This window comes from Gopherus evgoodei, chromosome 20, assembly GCF_007399415.2.
Source record: "Gopherus evgoodei ecotype Sinaloan lineage chromosome 20, rGopEvg1_v1.p, whole genome shotgun sequence".
In the NCBI taxonomy this organism is placed as follows: domain Eukaryota; kingdom Metazoa; phylum Chordata; order Testudines; family Testudinidae; genus Gopherus; species Gopherus evgoodei.
Window position 1 is genome coordinate 7,137,040 of NC_044341.1, and position 15,262 is coordinate 7,152,301.

The 15,262-nt window shown below is 52.3% G+C and overlaps 1 protein-coding gene across 2 annotated transcripts; it reads right to left on the reverse strand.

Moving 5' to 3' along the window:
• Window positions 1–86: 86 nt before the first annotated feature.
• On the reverse strand, window positions 87–15,203 carry YARS1 (tyrosyl-tRNA synthetase 1). Of its 2 annotated transcripts, none has more exons than XM_030538855.1 (14): window positions 15,119–15,203; window positions 9,593–9,683; window positions 8,727–8,873; window positions 8,359–8,534; window positions 7,852–7,981; window positions 7,343–7,423; window positions 6,653–6,745; window positions 6,115–6,250; window positions 5,658–5,743; window positions 4,550–4,685; window positions 3,863–3,960; window positions 2,437–2,630; window positions 2,090–2,231; window positions 87–1,067 (listed from the first exon to the last, which is right to left on the reverse strand). In XM_030538855.1, the coding sequence occupies exons 2-14, from the start codon at window positions 9,647–9,649 to the stop codon at window positions 957–959; spliced, it is 1,587 nt and encodes a 528-aa protein (XP_030394715.1). In that variant the 5' UTR covers window positions 9,650–9,683; window positions 15,119–15,203; the 3' UTR covers window positions 87–956. The 2 variants fall into 2 exon arrangements, with proteins under 2 accessions (XP_030394715.1, XP_030394714.1); XM_030538854.1 differs by having other exon boundaries at window positions 15,087–15,195.
• Window positions 15,204–15,262: the final 59 nt, after the last annotated feature.

The following is a 15,262-nucleotide window of genomic DNA, read 5'->3' on the forward strand; positions in this document are numbered from 1 at the left end:
TCAGCGCAGTTAATCCTGCCCGCACATTTGACGATCCGGCTGTTGGCTCCAGCAAGACAGTCCCATCCCCCATCACACACACCTCAGGCAGTTTCACACTTTATTGGGGTTTTTAACAATGACGGATGATTTCAGATTCAACACTAAAGGGAGAGGATCCCACCTGCAGCTCCATGGGCTGAGCTCCACAACCCTGGCCCTGGGCTTGCAGAGCAGCCCGGTGTGTCTGGAGAGCCTTGCGTGCCCTCCACAGGCCCAGCCCCCTTGTCTTGGCAGTTCAAGCCCTGCACAGATCGCAGGGGGGGCTGAGGCAGATGTAAGGTGACTGTCTTTACACAGGATGTCCCGCAGTCCCTCTTCCCCGTTACGAACGACACAGGTTTGAACGACTATTCTTCTCTGAAATACTTGCATTTAAAATGAGCAGAGCTTTCCAACGGCGGCAGCTTCTAGCCGGCTCTAGTGCAACCTTCAGAGAGGCTGGAATCCACCCAGCCTGTGCTTTTATAAATCACACTTTACCCCGACTTCGGATACTTCAGGAGAGCTGCACGTAGGAGGACTCACAGGGGAAACAGACAACAGGTTGCAGCGCTAGCTCCTGCTGGGTGCTCAGGAGCTACATGGTCCCTGAATCATGCTTGGCCTTCTCCAGAGATCAGCTGGGTGGGAGCAGGTCAATGGCAGCTCGAAGGGAAACAGGCTGCTTCTGGAGGTTGGTTCTCCACCAAACCTACCCAAGTTCAGTTGCAAGGTGTGAACCAACTACCACATTTCGCACATTCAGCCTCGACCCCCAAGTGCTTTGGGCTGAATCTCCCTCACTTAGATGCATGCTGCAGTGGGGAGAGCGTGGCCCTGCGGCGATCGTGGTGGAGGTTGGGGGAACAGAACCCAAAATGGAGCAGTGGATGGCAACAGGTGAGGAGAGGACAAGGGGGACGGGCTGGCACTTGTTAACTGATGTTCCCACCCTTCAGTGTTTTACACGAGACATTCCCCAGCTTGGTCATGAAATTCTTCTGCTTCCACTGGGCAACAAAGTCCTCAGAGATCCGGAAGTCAGCCTGGGGAGAGGCAGGTGGGGTGACGTGTCAGACTGGCTAGCCAATGCCTGTTCATCCCGATCACACCTGCAGTATGTGGCCTTGGGGCTAGGAATCCTTGTTTGAGGCCCCCACCACCTCCCAAATCCCTGGGCACAGGCACACTGTTCCTGCCAGGCCCCAGGAAGGGATGCCAGCTAATGTCTACCAGGGAATGCTGCCACGTAACTCACATTAAGGGCAAAAGGGGCCCTTAACCCTCACTATAGGCACCAATGGTGAAGCAAAGGGGGGGGCACAGGCAGACCCTGCTGTAACACTGCTATCGCTGTTTTCACTAGATGATCCTTGAGTGCTTTCCCAGCAATGCAAGTACCCTCCTAACCTCTCTACAAGATATCCCACTCCTCATTTTACATTGGGGAAACTGAGGTACACACCAGGAATGTGACTTGCCCAAAGCCATGCAGCAAGTAAGTGGCAGAGCAGAAAACAGAACCCACGAGTCCTGACTCCCACTCGCCCTCTCTGACCACTGGACACTGCCCTTAAGTGGCGACAGCCTGCCAGCTGCTAGGTAACAAGACCCCACTGAGATGGACTGGGTCTAAACAGGTCTCTGCCAATAGCTGCCTTCTTGGCCTCCCCAGGGAGTACAATCACCCCAGCCCTACTGCCAGTTAACTGACAGCTGGCAGATGCCTGGCTAGCCAGGATTAGACAGTGTTGTGCCAGTTGTGTTCATCTACTCTCCAGGCAGAGGGGATAGAGCACAGGACTGTAGACTCCAGTTCTAGGCTCTGCTCTTCCCTCTGTGTAACCTCACGTGAGTCACTTTCATGCAGTGTGCCTCAGTCTCCCCACCTGGAAAGAGGGGCAACATCCCCATCTCACGCAGGGGCCGTAAAGCGCTGAGAGGGCCTGAAGCTGTGACAGGGCTGCTGTAGGCTGCCTGGGTGACTAGAGGGCTCCGACTGTACAGATGGGCCCTGTCCCCAGCAGCAGCCAGTCCCATCGTGGGCAAGAAGCTTCCCCCCTCTTACCTGCAACTTCTCGAAGACTCTCTTCTTAGGTCTGAGCTCGTCAGCAGGCTGCCCACTCTCATAGCCTTCCACATAGACACGCTCCCCTGGGCAGGAACCTGCTGGTGGGTCCAGGGGCTCCACTCGACGGGGCTCACCCACGCTGCGGAGAAACAAGGAGTGACCAGCTAGCACCTCAAAGAAGGGGCCTGTTCTAATCCTCCTCCCCGTAGGAGGCCAAAGAGCCAGGGGTCAACAGGCAGCCTGGATGTTGTGAGTGGTGATGGGGGACTAGGCTGTATTCTCCTCTCCTGCCCCATATGGGAAACAAGTTGAAATCCAGCCTCATTATCCCTGCCTCCCCTCACCTGGAAGCACACAGCAGCATGCCCTGGGACTCCACTCCCCTCATCTTCTGGGGCTTCAGGTTGCACAGCAGCACCACCATCCTGTCCTGCAGCTGCTCCTTCGGCACAAACTGCACCAGGCCGCTGATCACCGTCCGGGGTTCGGGCTCACCCACGTCAATCTTCTCCAGGTACAGGCTGTCGGCATCAGGGTGCTGCCAATGCAAATCCAATGCAGGTACAGCTGAGAACGGTCATCCCCCGGGAAGGGGGGCTGAGAGCACACATGAGCAGGAAGGCGCTCATGTGGTTTACGTATGCGCTCCAAGTGAGTGCTCGAGTCACTCCATGAGGAAACAAGCCCCCCAGAGCAGCCTCCACTTCTGGATGATCCAAATCCTTGTCCCCATTCCTCCCGCCTCATCTCAGGCTAGGAAGAGGCAACTGACAGTTCCAAGAGGGAGAATTTCCCCTGGGGCAATTTCCTTGATAGCTGCTCACCATCAAATGAGATTAATGGGAGCATGTAACAACTGTCTGGTTCATCTAGTCCAGGACCTTAACAAGGACTGGTGCTGACTGCCTTTGGGGATAAGTCCCCTCTCTACAATACTATCTCACTAATGAAGAGTTTTGGGGAGCAGAGAATTTCTTCCTGACCCCAGCAGGTGATCATCCGAGGCCCTGAAGCATCATGATCACTGGCCCCGGTAATTTGATTTGGTTAATCCTGTGCTGTGTGACTGCAGAGATGTTTTCATTCGTTAAAGCATCTGATCTTTTTGTTTAAACTAAGTTATTCACCTCAAAGGTCTTGCAGAAGTGAGTTCCACAGGTTAACCTTGCTGTGTTAATAGTACAGAGCTGTTTAAGGGAAAGCATGCCGTCTGGTGGCAGGTCTCACCCCCAACACCATCTTTGTTCCAACACTCCTCCAATTCAGAGACAGCAGTGATCATTTCTAGATCCCTACCTGCCTCGCTCAGCTGCGTTCCAGAGCATGACCATCACTAATGAAAGGTAAGGCCCATTTCCCAGCACCTGGTGAGCTCATTAAGCCTTGATAATTAAACAGCTCTGTGGAGAAAAACTGCCATCTAATATGTTACCAAACCACTGCCCCCTATTCTGGTACCAAGCAGCCCACAGATGCCATTTTGGGGTCAGGGCTCCCGGTGGACAGGACCCAGTTACTAATCTCATTGCTTCCCAAGCCCAGTCCCTCCTGTATGGGGACTTCCCAGGCACAGGACTCTCAGAAACCTCAGGGAAGAATTGCTGCAAGGTGCCGCTCCTGCAGAGCAAACCTAGAGCTAAGCATGCAGAGAGACCCAACCCTTTCTGACAAGCCTGGAAGGATTTACTTTCCTTGCAAACCACTGTCTGCCCCCACTTTCTTTGCCATCCCTGCTCTCCTGTCACAGGATCCTTGCTACAGTGTTGGTACCTTTTCCACGCTGACCACTTTGCCAACACGGATGTCCAGTTGGGACGGGACCACATCCTCAGGGTTTGAATTCTTGGTGGAGTTTTTCACTGAAGCCTCTGCATGTGCAAAAGAAAGAGAGTGAGAAAAACCAGCCTGCCCTGAGAAGCGTTGTGCCCAGCCACAAGTGAAGGTGCGTTTGTGGGAGGAGTGCAGGGACTAGGAGAACCTGAACTCTCCCCAGACTGTTTTTGGTTTCCCAGCAGCAACCAATTTATATACAAATCGAGCAAATTGCAGCCACCCTCATCTCTAATACAGCTTGTGCGGACCACAGCTCCCAGCATGCACTGTTCCAGCTTGACTGCAGCTCCAATAGAAATGGAGCACTGCGTGCTGGGATCTGTTGTTACTGGGGTAGGCACATGGCCCATAGGTCATTCTTTCATCAGCCCTCGTTGCTGGGGGCAAACCAAGTCAGATGTGACAGATGCTGGCCAAAGAGAGGCAGGAAGAAGAGCTGCATCAGGCGGTGAGACCAAGTCCCGTATCACCCAGACTCTGAGCCACCCGTGGTCATTGCTGGCGGAATTCAAGTTCCAGAATTTCTTCTGTTTGCTCTTAGCCCCACCAGGAGGACTCATCTCCCTAGCCCAAGCCTTCATAACAAGGATTCCTCTCCCTTGGAAGCTCATGGCATTCGCTTACTGGATTTAGATGGGTCAGGATATGCTGTGCTGGTCAATTTCTTCAGTTCTGGGGTGTTGAACTTCTCTCTAATGGGGTCAAGCAGCTTGTTCAGAGCCAGTTCCACTGAGCTCTTCAGGTCCCCCGGGTGCACAACCTACCGTGTGAATAAAGAAAAGGGTTTGTGGAGGAGATTTTCTCTGGGGTACGGGGAGAAGTGGACTGGAAGGGAGGAGCAGTTTCGTATGACTGTGCCCATTTAAACAAAGCTGTAAGGTGGGGCAGCCAGTGACTTATGCTGTGAGAGTTAATGGGATCGCATCCTAAGAAGGACAGGGCTGAGTCACTAGCTGGATGGGAGACCCATCCCCCGGAGGAATAGCTGGAAGCTGCAGGATATGGGGTTGGTGACTCAGCCATGCTCTCCTGGGAGTCAGAGCCACGCCCTATTCTCCTTTGTGGTGCTAGGAGGCGCTGTGGCACTGGAAATGTAAAACTGGAGTCCTCACCATTGTAGTTAGAGATCTCATGGTATTCTCCCCTCTCTTGCCAGCAAAGAGTAGGAACATTACCCCACCACCCTGGTCAAACTCTAGCTTTGATAATGACATTCCATTTCCCTCAAACTTCCCTGAGGCTTAAACTGGAACCAGATTCTTCTCCACTTGTTATCCTAAATTGTTGGGCAGTGTTGCTTTGCATTGTTGAACAGCCAATGTTTTCCCACCCAGAGATGGCTGCATTTCCCTGTGGGTGATCTGTGTACTGATAAATTTGGAGGCTTCAGAGAGATGAAAGGCACTGGCAGAAATGGAAGATCAGTAACAACTAGACTTATAGACAGGGGATACTGCACCAGCCACTGATTGTCTGGCTGCTCCTGGCGTAGCTGACTCATATCATCATAGCACCTGCACCACCACACTCACTGGCCCAGAATCTGCCCTTACTGATGCCCCATGCAACCCTACAGACTTACCTGTGGTGCAAGAGATCAACATTTGACCCACTACTCAAAGCCTGTGGCAGAGGAAACAGCCTGGGCCTCTCTGCATGCTCCAGGGGTTCTTCCATGCACACAGCAGTATGGGCATGAGAGAGGTGATCGCAACCCCCTGCCCCACGTTACCTCAGTTGCAAAGTCCTTTTCCAGCTCTTCATAAGTCGTGTAGGTTTTGTTTCCTCCCCATTTTGTGTCTCTCAATATCACAAACTCTGTGACACAAGGAGGGTTTAGAGGGTCAGATTAACCGAGATGAAGACAAATCGCTGAAGCACTGTCCCCACTGGCAACTCTAATAACGCCCCCTCCTCATCTCCTCCCAACAACTGATGAGGGGTATCGCAGCAGGGACCAGAAAAGGTCATGTCATTGCTATAAGCGGATGGTGTCTCCTTTCTGGCTCTCGGAGAGGTGGAGGCAGTGCCAGGTTTGGAGCACACGAGTGGGTGCCTTGCATTAGGATGCAGAGAAACACATGCTCGCTTTCCTGCCTCTTGCCTACATTTAAGCAGCCATGGCCCAGCAAGGGCTCTGATGAAAGACACCCCCGCCACACACCTCTCCAGGGCATGGAGACAGTCACCTGACTTGAGTGGGAAGAGAACGTGCTTGATGAATGACAGAATGCCGTTGTTCTCCACGTTTCCCGGCTCACAAAATGCCTTCTTCAGTTTCTTCTTCACGTCCTCCTTCCGATCCAGAAGGTCGATCTTCGATTCCTAGGACGTGGGAGGAGAAGAGGCGATCTGTGAGCTGAAACCAGAAGCAGGCAGAGCAGCCACTCGGGATCCTGCACTAATTTTGTATCACCCTGGATGCAGAGGAGTGTTACTTTAGCCCAGTTGTAAGGTTCAGCACTCTGCAGCCAAGCTACCTTCAGTGAACCTGAGGGCGCCTGTCTCTGTTCTGGGGCTCTCAGCATCTTTCCCTACCTCCGCCCTAGAAGAGGCAGGGTGTGCTGGAGTTGGTACCACCTCTCTCAAGCCACCACCAACAGTAAGAAGAGAGGAGGGCTCCTTTCTCAGCCAGTGGGGTTGCAGGACTTAGCCTACCAGCCCCAAAGGGTTAGACTCCTCGCCCTGCAGGACTGTTGCACAGACTGATGTGGTTCATCAACCTACCTCCTCTGAAGAGCTCATCTTGGTGCCTGTCAGCCCCGGAACCATTGGGTTCATCAAATGGAGGCGCTTGGCATAGCCCAAGGAGGGCAGGTACTAGGGAAGGAAAAGGAGTTAAAAGTCTTTAAGCATCCTCATCTGAGGAGCAGCTTTCACCATCACTCCCCAGTGCATTCTTCATCCCTAGCATCTGGGCTCAAGACATCCCCCAGTGCAGAAAGCTGGGCTCAAAACATGTTGCTGAATCCTAAGCCCCTCTGCTTGGAGCAGGCTCCATTCTTCAGTCAGCCCAGACCCACTCCCAGCACACACCAGTGGGCAAACTGCAGGGGGCAGCGAGCGACAGGGGGGAAGGAAAAGCCATGTCACTGTCACCCCTGCATGGGGCAAGGCCCCAGCTGCAAACATTGACCTGGCAGCGCATCCCTGTGAACAGCTACATCAGCAGCCACGGAGCACCAATGGGCAGCAGCAGGAATCTGAAGAGAGGTCTGGGTGACCTCACAGATGCTCTGCATAAGACAACGCTGGCCATCCAGCCGCAGGCAGAGTTCACAGAATCATAGATTATCAGGGTTGGAAGGGACCTAAGGAGGTCATCTAGTCCAACCCCCTGCTCAAAGAGACCTGGAACCAGCCACCTGGGGGACCCTCTTGCATTTCTGGAAGTTCAAAACACTCCCCAGTTCTAACCTTTTCTGCAAAGGTGAAAATCTTCCTCTGATCCACTCCTCCAAACTGAGCATCAACCTTCAAGTACTCCTCGTCCAGGGCCTGTGGGGAGAACACACCCATGAGCGTGACGCTGCAGCACGAGGACTCCCACACCCCAGCTGACATCAGACTTTTAGTATTCACACCCTAGAAATCCACCCAGCTCTCAGGGCTGGGAATCCGAGCTCCACATGAAAGTGGAATCCCACATCCATCCTGGATACGTAGGGATATTATGCAACTGGTACAAACACCAGTGAAAACAACCAGCCAAACCTCCATTATATCCATGCACTGCACCGACACCAGGTGAAGTCCTCGAAATTTGGGCTGCACATCAGATACTCATGCTGATTAGCGTGAAAGAAAATCTGCCCTAATCAGCAGTAGGGGAAGGGGGACTGCCATCAGCCTGGCGCATGCATTGCAGCCTTCCAGGGGACAGGGACGGGTTCCTTCAGGGTGTCTGCCCCCCTCCCCAAAGGTACCTGCAGTCCTGGGTAGAGTAGACCGCTCAGCAAGGGATGCTCCACTTGCTTCACCACCTCTGCTCCAGCTTTCTTGGCATCGTGCTGGGTGACGAGAGAGGAGAGCCTGTAGACGTCCAATGTGTATTCCCTGGGGGGAGAGAACAGGTCGATGCTGCTGCTGAAGCCAGACAAATGGAAGCTTCAAACCTTCCTCTTCTATAGCCACCGCACGCAAAGGGGGACACTGGCGGGAGCGGAGAGAAATCAGATGTGTAGCTATCTTACCCCCACTCCCCTTTCCTGAATGACCCTGGCTCAGAACAGACAGATCCCCCAGCTGGCTCAATATCCCACTTGTCTCCCCCAACCCCGGATTCCTTTGTGGAGCTGGTCAGCACATGAGATAGCCGAGGCTCACTCCTTCCATGCCGCTTGTCCTCTCTCCCTCATAGTAGCCATCAAATCCCACCCCCAGGCAATGGAGGGAACACCCCCCGTGAGAGGAGCAGGCTCCCGCAAGCTCACTTGCTGAGCTGGTAGTCAGTGCCCCGGATGAATTTCAGCTTGTCAAGAGGCACGCCAATGCTCTCCAGCATGGCCTTGATCACGGTCTCGTAGTAGTGCGTGCGCAGCTCCAGCAGCTCCCACGGCGCCTTCATGTTGTCTAGGTACGCGTGGAGGTCAGCGAACAGGATCGTCACCTGGCAGAGAACGGGAGGGGGAGTTGGGCACGTTACGCTGGGTGTTACACAGATAAGAGGCATTACAGGTTCCTTTCTGCCACCCAGCACGGAGTTGAAGGTATCCCATGCTCCTGACCTCTTTGGGTCTGAAGCTCCCCTTCTCTCCCTTTGTCCTCCCCAAGGTCTCAGCATCTAGGGTAGAGCAGGTACCTCACATCCAGCCTTCAGGAAGTCTGCAATCTTGGACATTGGTACGAAGTAGGCTACATGAGGCTTGCCTGTCGTGGCTGTCCCCCAGTACACCTTCAGATCTCGCTCCTTCAGGATGGTCATCAGCTTATCCTCCCCGAGAACCTCCTGTGAGGAAATCAGAGGCTGCATGTTACACAGCACAACAGACTCAGCATGCCTATTGACCCAGCAGAGACCACGACAGCCATGGGAGAAGGAACGCAATACACTGGGCTAGTAACTCCAAAAGAGGAAGGATGGTCATCTGGTTAAAACTCTGGATCAGGGGATCTAGGTTTTATAGCTGGCTCTCTCTAGCCTTGGGTGAGTTGTTTAGTTTCTCCGTGTCTCAGTTTCCCCTCTCCAGAATAGGGACAATGATTTTACCGATCTCACTGAGCTGCTGAGTTGATAAATCCATTAGTGACTGTGAGGCACTTGATGAGCATTATGGAAGAGCCAAGAGATAAAGAAAAACCTCTGTAAGGCAGCTCAGTATTCTCCCTATACTGCAGCTGGAGAAATGGAGGCACAAAGAGGTTAAGGGGCTTCTCAAGGTCACAGTACGGCAGAGGCAGGAACCAAGCCCAGAAGCGCGGTTACAACAGAAACTCCACGATCATCTAGGGAGGGGTGCACAAGGGGCACCTCAATCCTCAGGACACTTCTTAGACTGGGAGCTTTCTGGGGCAGGGACTGGCTTTGTGTACAACCCCTGGTGCAGTGGGGTCCTTGGCATTACCGTAACACAAGTAATAATAATTAGATAAGTAGAGTGAGGCACGTATCCCTTTGTATTTCTTGTCTCAGTAACTGGGCAGAGAAGGCCCCCACTCCAGAGGTACCTGTAGGTTCCGGGTGATCAGGTGGCATTTCTCCCTCGGGGTCAGCTCGTCCCCCATTGCGTCAGCCTTTGACCAGTAAAGCTGTTACAAACTGTGATTAAACAGAAGACATGTCACAGGAGGAAAGGGAGGGAGGGGAACCCTCCTGATAGTCATAGGGGGAGGACTCCTGGTGTGGTTTCCCGCTCAGCCAGGGCACAGATCCCACTGCCCCTGCACACAGGGAGAGGCACACACCCTGATGGCCTTGTGTAGTGGGAGAGGAAGCTGTGTGGGGCTCACCCCCCTTGCTGGTCTCTTGGCACAGCTCACTAGAGGGCATGGGCAAGGCACCTGCCCTGGGGTGGTTCAGACTCTTAAAAATCTATAACCACCTTCTGACCCTGCAGGGAGGCATCCCTCCTCCCTCCCCACTCACAGACCAGGGGCAGGCAGGGTTGGGTAGTGGGACACACAGACTTTCACTCCCCAGCCACCGGTTTGAAACCATAGATTCCAAGGTCATCTAGTCTGATCCCTTGTACAGTACAGGCCACAGAACTTCCCCAAAATCATACCTAGAGCAAAGCTTTTAGAAAACACCCAATCTTGATTTAAAAATTTGTCAGTGATGGAGAATCAATCATGACCCTGGGTGAAATGTTCCAATGGTTAATTACTCTCACTGTTAATAATTTACACCTTATTTCCAGTCTGAATTTGTCTAGTTTCAGCTTCCAGCCACTGGATCATGTTAGACTGAAGAGCCCATTATTAAACATTTGTTCCCCATGTAGATAATTACAGATTGTGATCAAGTCTTCCCATAACCTGCTCTTTGTTAAGCTAAGTAGATGGAGCTCCTTGAGTCTATCATTAACCCTTTAATCGTTCTCATGGCTCTTTCCTGAACCTTCTCCAATTTATCAACATCCTTCTTGAATCGCAGACTCCAGACCTGGGCACAGGATTCCAGCAGTGGTCGCACCAATGCCAAATACAGATGCAAAATAACCCCTCCACTCCTAGTTGAGAGTCCCCTGTTTATGCATCCCAGGATTGCATCAGCTCTCTTGGCCACAGCTTCACACTGGGAGCTCATATCTAGCTGATTATCCACTGTGACCCTCAAATCTCTTTCAGAGTCACTGCTTCCCGGGATAGTGTTTCCCATCCTGGAATGTGGCCTACATTCTTTGTTCCTAGATGTAGACATTTACATTTAGCCGCATTAAAACACACATTGCTTGCTTGTGCCCAGTTTACCAAGCAATCCAGATTGCTCTGAATCAGTGACCTGCCTTCTTTACTATTTACCGCTCCCCCAATTTGTGTGTTGTTTCATTGATAAAAATGTTAAATAGCATAAGGCCAAGAACCAATCCCTGAGGGACCCTACAGGAAACACACCCCCTTGATGATGAGTCCTTGTTTATAATTACATGTGGAAACCATCAGTCAGCCAGTTTTTACTCCATTTAATGTGTGCCACACTAACTTTATATCATTCTAATTTTTTTAATTCAAAATATCATAGGGTGCTAAGTCAAACACCTTACAGAAGTCTAAGTATCCTGTGTCAACACTATTACCTTTGTCAACCAAACATATAATCTAATTTTAAAAAGATATCAAGATATTTTGACAGGCTCTATTTTCCATAAATCCATTGTTGCTTTACATTAATTACATGACTCACTCAATAAAGAATTAAAGGAGAATAATGTCTCAGCCACTCCATTACCTTGCCCAGGATCAAGGTCAGGCTGACAAGCCTACAATTACCCAGGTCATCCCATTTACTCTTTTTAAAAACTGGCACAACATTAGATTTCTTCCTGTCTTCTGGAACTTCCCCAGTGCCCCAAGACTTATTAAAAATCAACATGAACAGTCCAGGGAGAGCCTCAGGAAGCTCTTGGATGCAAGATATTGGGACATGCAGATTAAAAGTGTCTATCCTCCACAGAAACTAATGGAATGTGAAAGTGTTAGCATCACCAGATGAGAGCATAGCATCTGTTTCCATCCCCCCACCCCCAAAACAGGAATATTTATTGAACATTTTTGCCTTTTCTGCATTATTATTGATAATTCTACCATTTCCATCTTGTAATGGACCGATACCATTGTCAGGATTCTTTTTGTTCCTAATATATTTTAAAAATGTCTCATTGTCCTTAACTCGGCTAGTCATGGATTTCTCCTTGCATCCCTTTACTTTCCTAATCAATTTTGTACAGTTTCCAACTTCTGAATTATATGCATTACTATCAACTTCCCTTCTTCTATATTTTTTTAAACACCTGCCTTTACTTCCCCTCTAAACCAAGATTTTGTTTTAACCCATTATGGCCTTCTTTCTAGAGTATGGATTTTTGGACATCTGGTAAGGTGTTCTTATGTGATTCCCAATTATCATTCACTTTTTTCTGATTAAATTCTTCCTTACAGACGATTTGGCTCATAATTGTTTTCAGCTTTGTGATATTGGTCCTATTGAAGTACCAAGTATATATATCACTGGTCTGGACTTTATTCTACTTGCACATTATAACTGTGATCCAGTCAAGATTGCTTGTACTTAAGCCACCATTACTTTTTAGTTCTGTGATTAGAACTAAATCTGTTGACAGCTTTATCTGGTGTGGTCAGATGTTTGGCTATGTGTGTGTTCTCTCTGTGTGCTGCCCCAGCTGTGCGCAGCCAGCCAGCACAACAGACCTTGAACCAACTGCCCAGTGACACACAAGATCTGTTAATGTTTATGAAGGTGCCAGGCGAAGCACAGTAATAGCACCTGGCGGACTCTACAAGGATACTAAGGCCATGTCTACATCTAAAATTTTGCAGCGCTGGTTGTTACAGCTGTATTAGTACAGCTGTATAGGGCCAGCGCTGCAGAGTGGCCACACTTACAGCAACCAGCGCTGCAAGTGGTGTTAGATGTGGCCACACTGCAGCGCTGTTGGGCGGCTTCAAGGGGGGTTCCGGGACCGAGAGAGCAAACCGGGAAAGGAAACCAGCTTCGCCGCGGTTTGCTCTCTCGGTCCCGGAGCCAGCCAGCAAACCGCAGGGAAGGAGACCTGCTTGCTCGGGGTTCCGGGACCGAGAGAGCAAACCGGGAACGCCGCGGTTTGCTCTCTCGGTCCCGGAGCCAGCCAGCAAACCGCGGGGAAGGAGACCTGCTTGCTCGGGGTTCCGGGACCGAGAGAGCAAACCGGGAACGCCGCGGTTTGCTCTCTCGGTCCCGGAGCCAGCCAGCAAACCGCGGGGAAGGAGACCTGCTTGCTCGGGGTTCCGGGACCGAGAGAGCAAACCGGGAACGCCGCGGTTTGCTCTCTCGGTCCCGGAGCCAGCCAGCAAACCGCGGGGAAGGAGACCTGCTTGCTCGGGGTTCCGGGACCGAGAGAGCAAACCGGGAACGCCGCGGTTTGCTCTCTCGGTCCCGGAGCCAGCCAGCAAACCGCGGGGAAGGAGACCTGCTTGCTCGGGGTTCCGGGACCGAGAGAGCAAACCCCGGCGAAGCTGGTTTCCTTTACCGGTTTGCTCTCTCGGTCCCGGAACCCCGAGCAAGCAGGTCTCCTTCCCCGCGGTTTGCTGGCTGGCTCCGGGACCGAGAGAGCAAACCGCGGCGTTCCCGGTTTGCTCTCTCGGTCCCGGAACCCCGAGCAAGCAGGTCTCCTTCCCCGCGGTTTGCTGGCTGGCTCCGGGACCGAGAGAGCAAACCGCGGCGTTCCCGGTTTGCTCTCTCGGTCCCGGAACCCCGAGCAAGCAGGTCTCCTTCCCCGCGGTTTGCTGGCTGGCTCCGGGACCGAGAGAGCAAACCGCGGCGTTCCCGGTTTGCTCTCTCGGTCCCGGAACCCCGAGCAAGCAGGTCTCCTTCCCTGCGGTTTGCTGGCTGGCTCCGGGACCGAGAGAGCAAACCGGGAAAGGAAACCAGCTTGATTACCAGAGGCTTCCTCCTTCCACGGAGGTCAAGAAAAGCGCTGGTGAGTGTCTACATTGCATTACCAGCGCTGGATCACCAGCGCTGGATCCTCTACACCCGAGACAAAACGGGAGTACGGCCAGCGCTGCAAACAGGGAGTTGCAGCGCTGGTGATGCCCTGCAGATGTGGACACTCTCAAAGTTGCAGCGCTGTAACTCCCTCACCAGCGCTGCAACTTTCTGATGTAGACAAGCCCTAAGACATGTAAGCCCATGACAATGGACGCAACTCACTCAGTGGCAGGGCTTTCCATTCCCCCCTCAACTGGCCAAAGATACTCCTGAGATACATCTTTATACCCTGATATAAACAAGTTACGTACTGTCATCCTGACCTTATCTTTTAGGAGGGGTCGGTGTGTTCCTGTTGTCTTTGGGGAATGTTTTTGTACCTCCCTGGCATCGGAATGTTCTGGTACTACTTGATATTGGAACGTGTTTGTGTGAGTACTCTGTGACTAGCACTTTTTAGGAATGTGTATTTCTGCAATATCAGCCCTGTTCTTGCCAGATTCTGTGAGCAGGTCTTGCCTTATACCAGGCCTCTGATACAAGGGCCTATGTTTCTACTATATCTGGTAAAGCAAGATCTAATAAAGAATTCCTCTGTGTTGGCTTCAACACTTTTTGAGTTATTAAATTGTCATATATAGTGTTTAGAAATTCCAACGATGCTTTAATACTGGTAGCATGAGACCTCTCCATATGTCACTCAAACTGAAATCCCCCATATGAGTCTATGATCACATAGCTTCCCCCCCCCCCACATATTATAGATATGGCTGTCCTCCTGTTCCCTTGGGCTATTCGGTGGTCTGTAGCAAACATCAACTAATATCCCACTAATATCTGTTAGCACACTGATCCGTGAGCATTTAAGATAATTTTCCTCCGAGTTACCAGGGACTCGGAAACAGCTGATGCCATTATTGACATGGAGGGCCACTCCCTTTCCAGCCTTCCTAAATAGGTTACTACCATGGACACTAAACATGCCAGTAGCCTGAATCATCCCTCCGGATTTTCAGTAACACCACCGAGGTTGAAATTTACGCTCCTATGAGCGTAATTCCAATGTCTTGTGTTTGTCACCCAGGCTCAGGGTGACCAGATGTCCCGATTTTATAGGGACAGTCCCGATTTTGGGGGGGGGGGCTTTTTCTTATATAGGCTCCTATTACCCCCCAGCCCCATCCCGATTTTTCACAGTTGTCCTCTGGTCACCCTACCCAGGCGCCTAAGATGGGGGGGGGGCTTTTCTTCCCTTCCTGGGGCTCCTGGATCAATGCTGTTCTCCCCATCTCAAGGCTGTGCGGAGCGCTCCCCTCTCCCCCCCGCTATGACCTTAGCGCCCCCGGCCGCTCCAGCCAGCCTGTCCTGTCCCCACTACTCAGCCCCGCGCCCCGCCAGCGAGGGGGGGCCAGCCAGGCCGCTACGCGCGGGAAGGGGTGGGCCGGGGGGACCCCCCACGGGCGGGGGCTCTATGGGGGGGGCTTGGGGTGCCCCGTGTGCCCCCGCCCTTACCGTGACCCGGCCCGCTGCGCTGCGCTGCTCCCCGGCGAGGCGCCCCCGCTGCCCTGCTCCAGTCGCCGGCGCCGGGTTGCATCAGCTCCGCGCGACGCCTCAGCCGCCCCGGCCGGACCCCGCTTCCGCCGCAGGGACAGGGCGGGGGAGTCGAGCCCAGAGCACGTCGATGGGGG

What these genes read in the sequence shown, in the direction of transcription:
- YARS1 (XM_030538855.1), bottom strand. Translation starts at nt 9,649, where the DNA reads ATGGGGGACGAGCTGACCCCGAGGGAGAAATGCCACCTGATCACCCGG. An exon ending in TCCTGAAGGCTGGATGTGAG is followed by an intron (nt 8,535 to 8,726) that starts GTACCTGCTCTA and finishes GTTCTCTGCCAG; the next exon opens with GTGACGATCCTGTTCGCTGA. An exon ending in ATGCTGCTGTGTGCTTCCAG is followed by an intron (nt 2,232 to 2,436) that starts GTGAGGGGAGGC and finishes GTTTCTCCGCAG; the next exon opens with CGTGGGTGAGCCCCGTCGAG.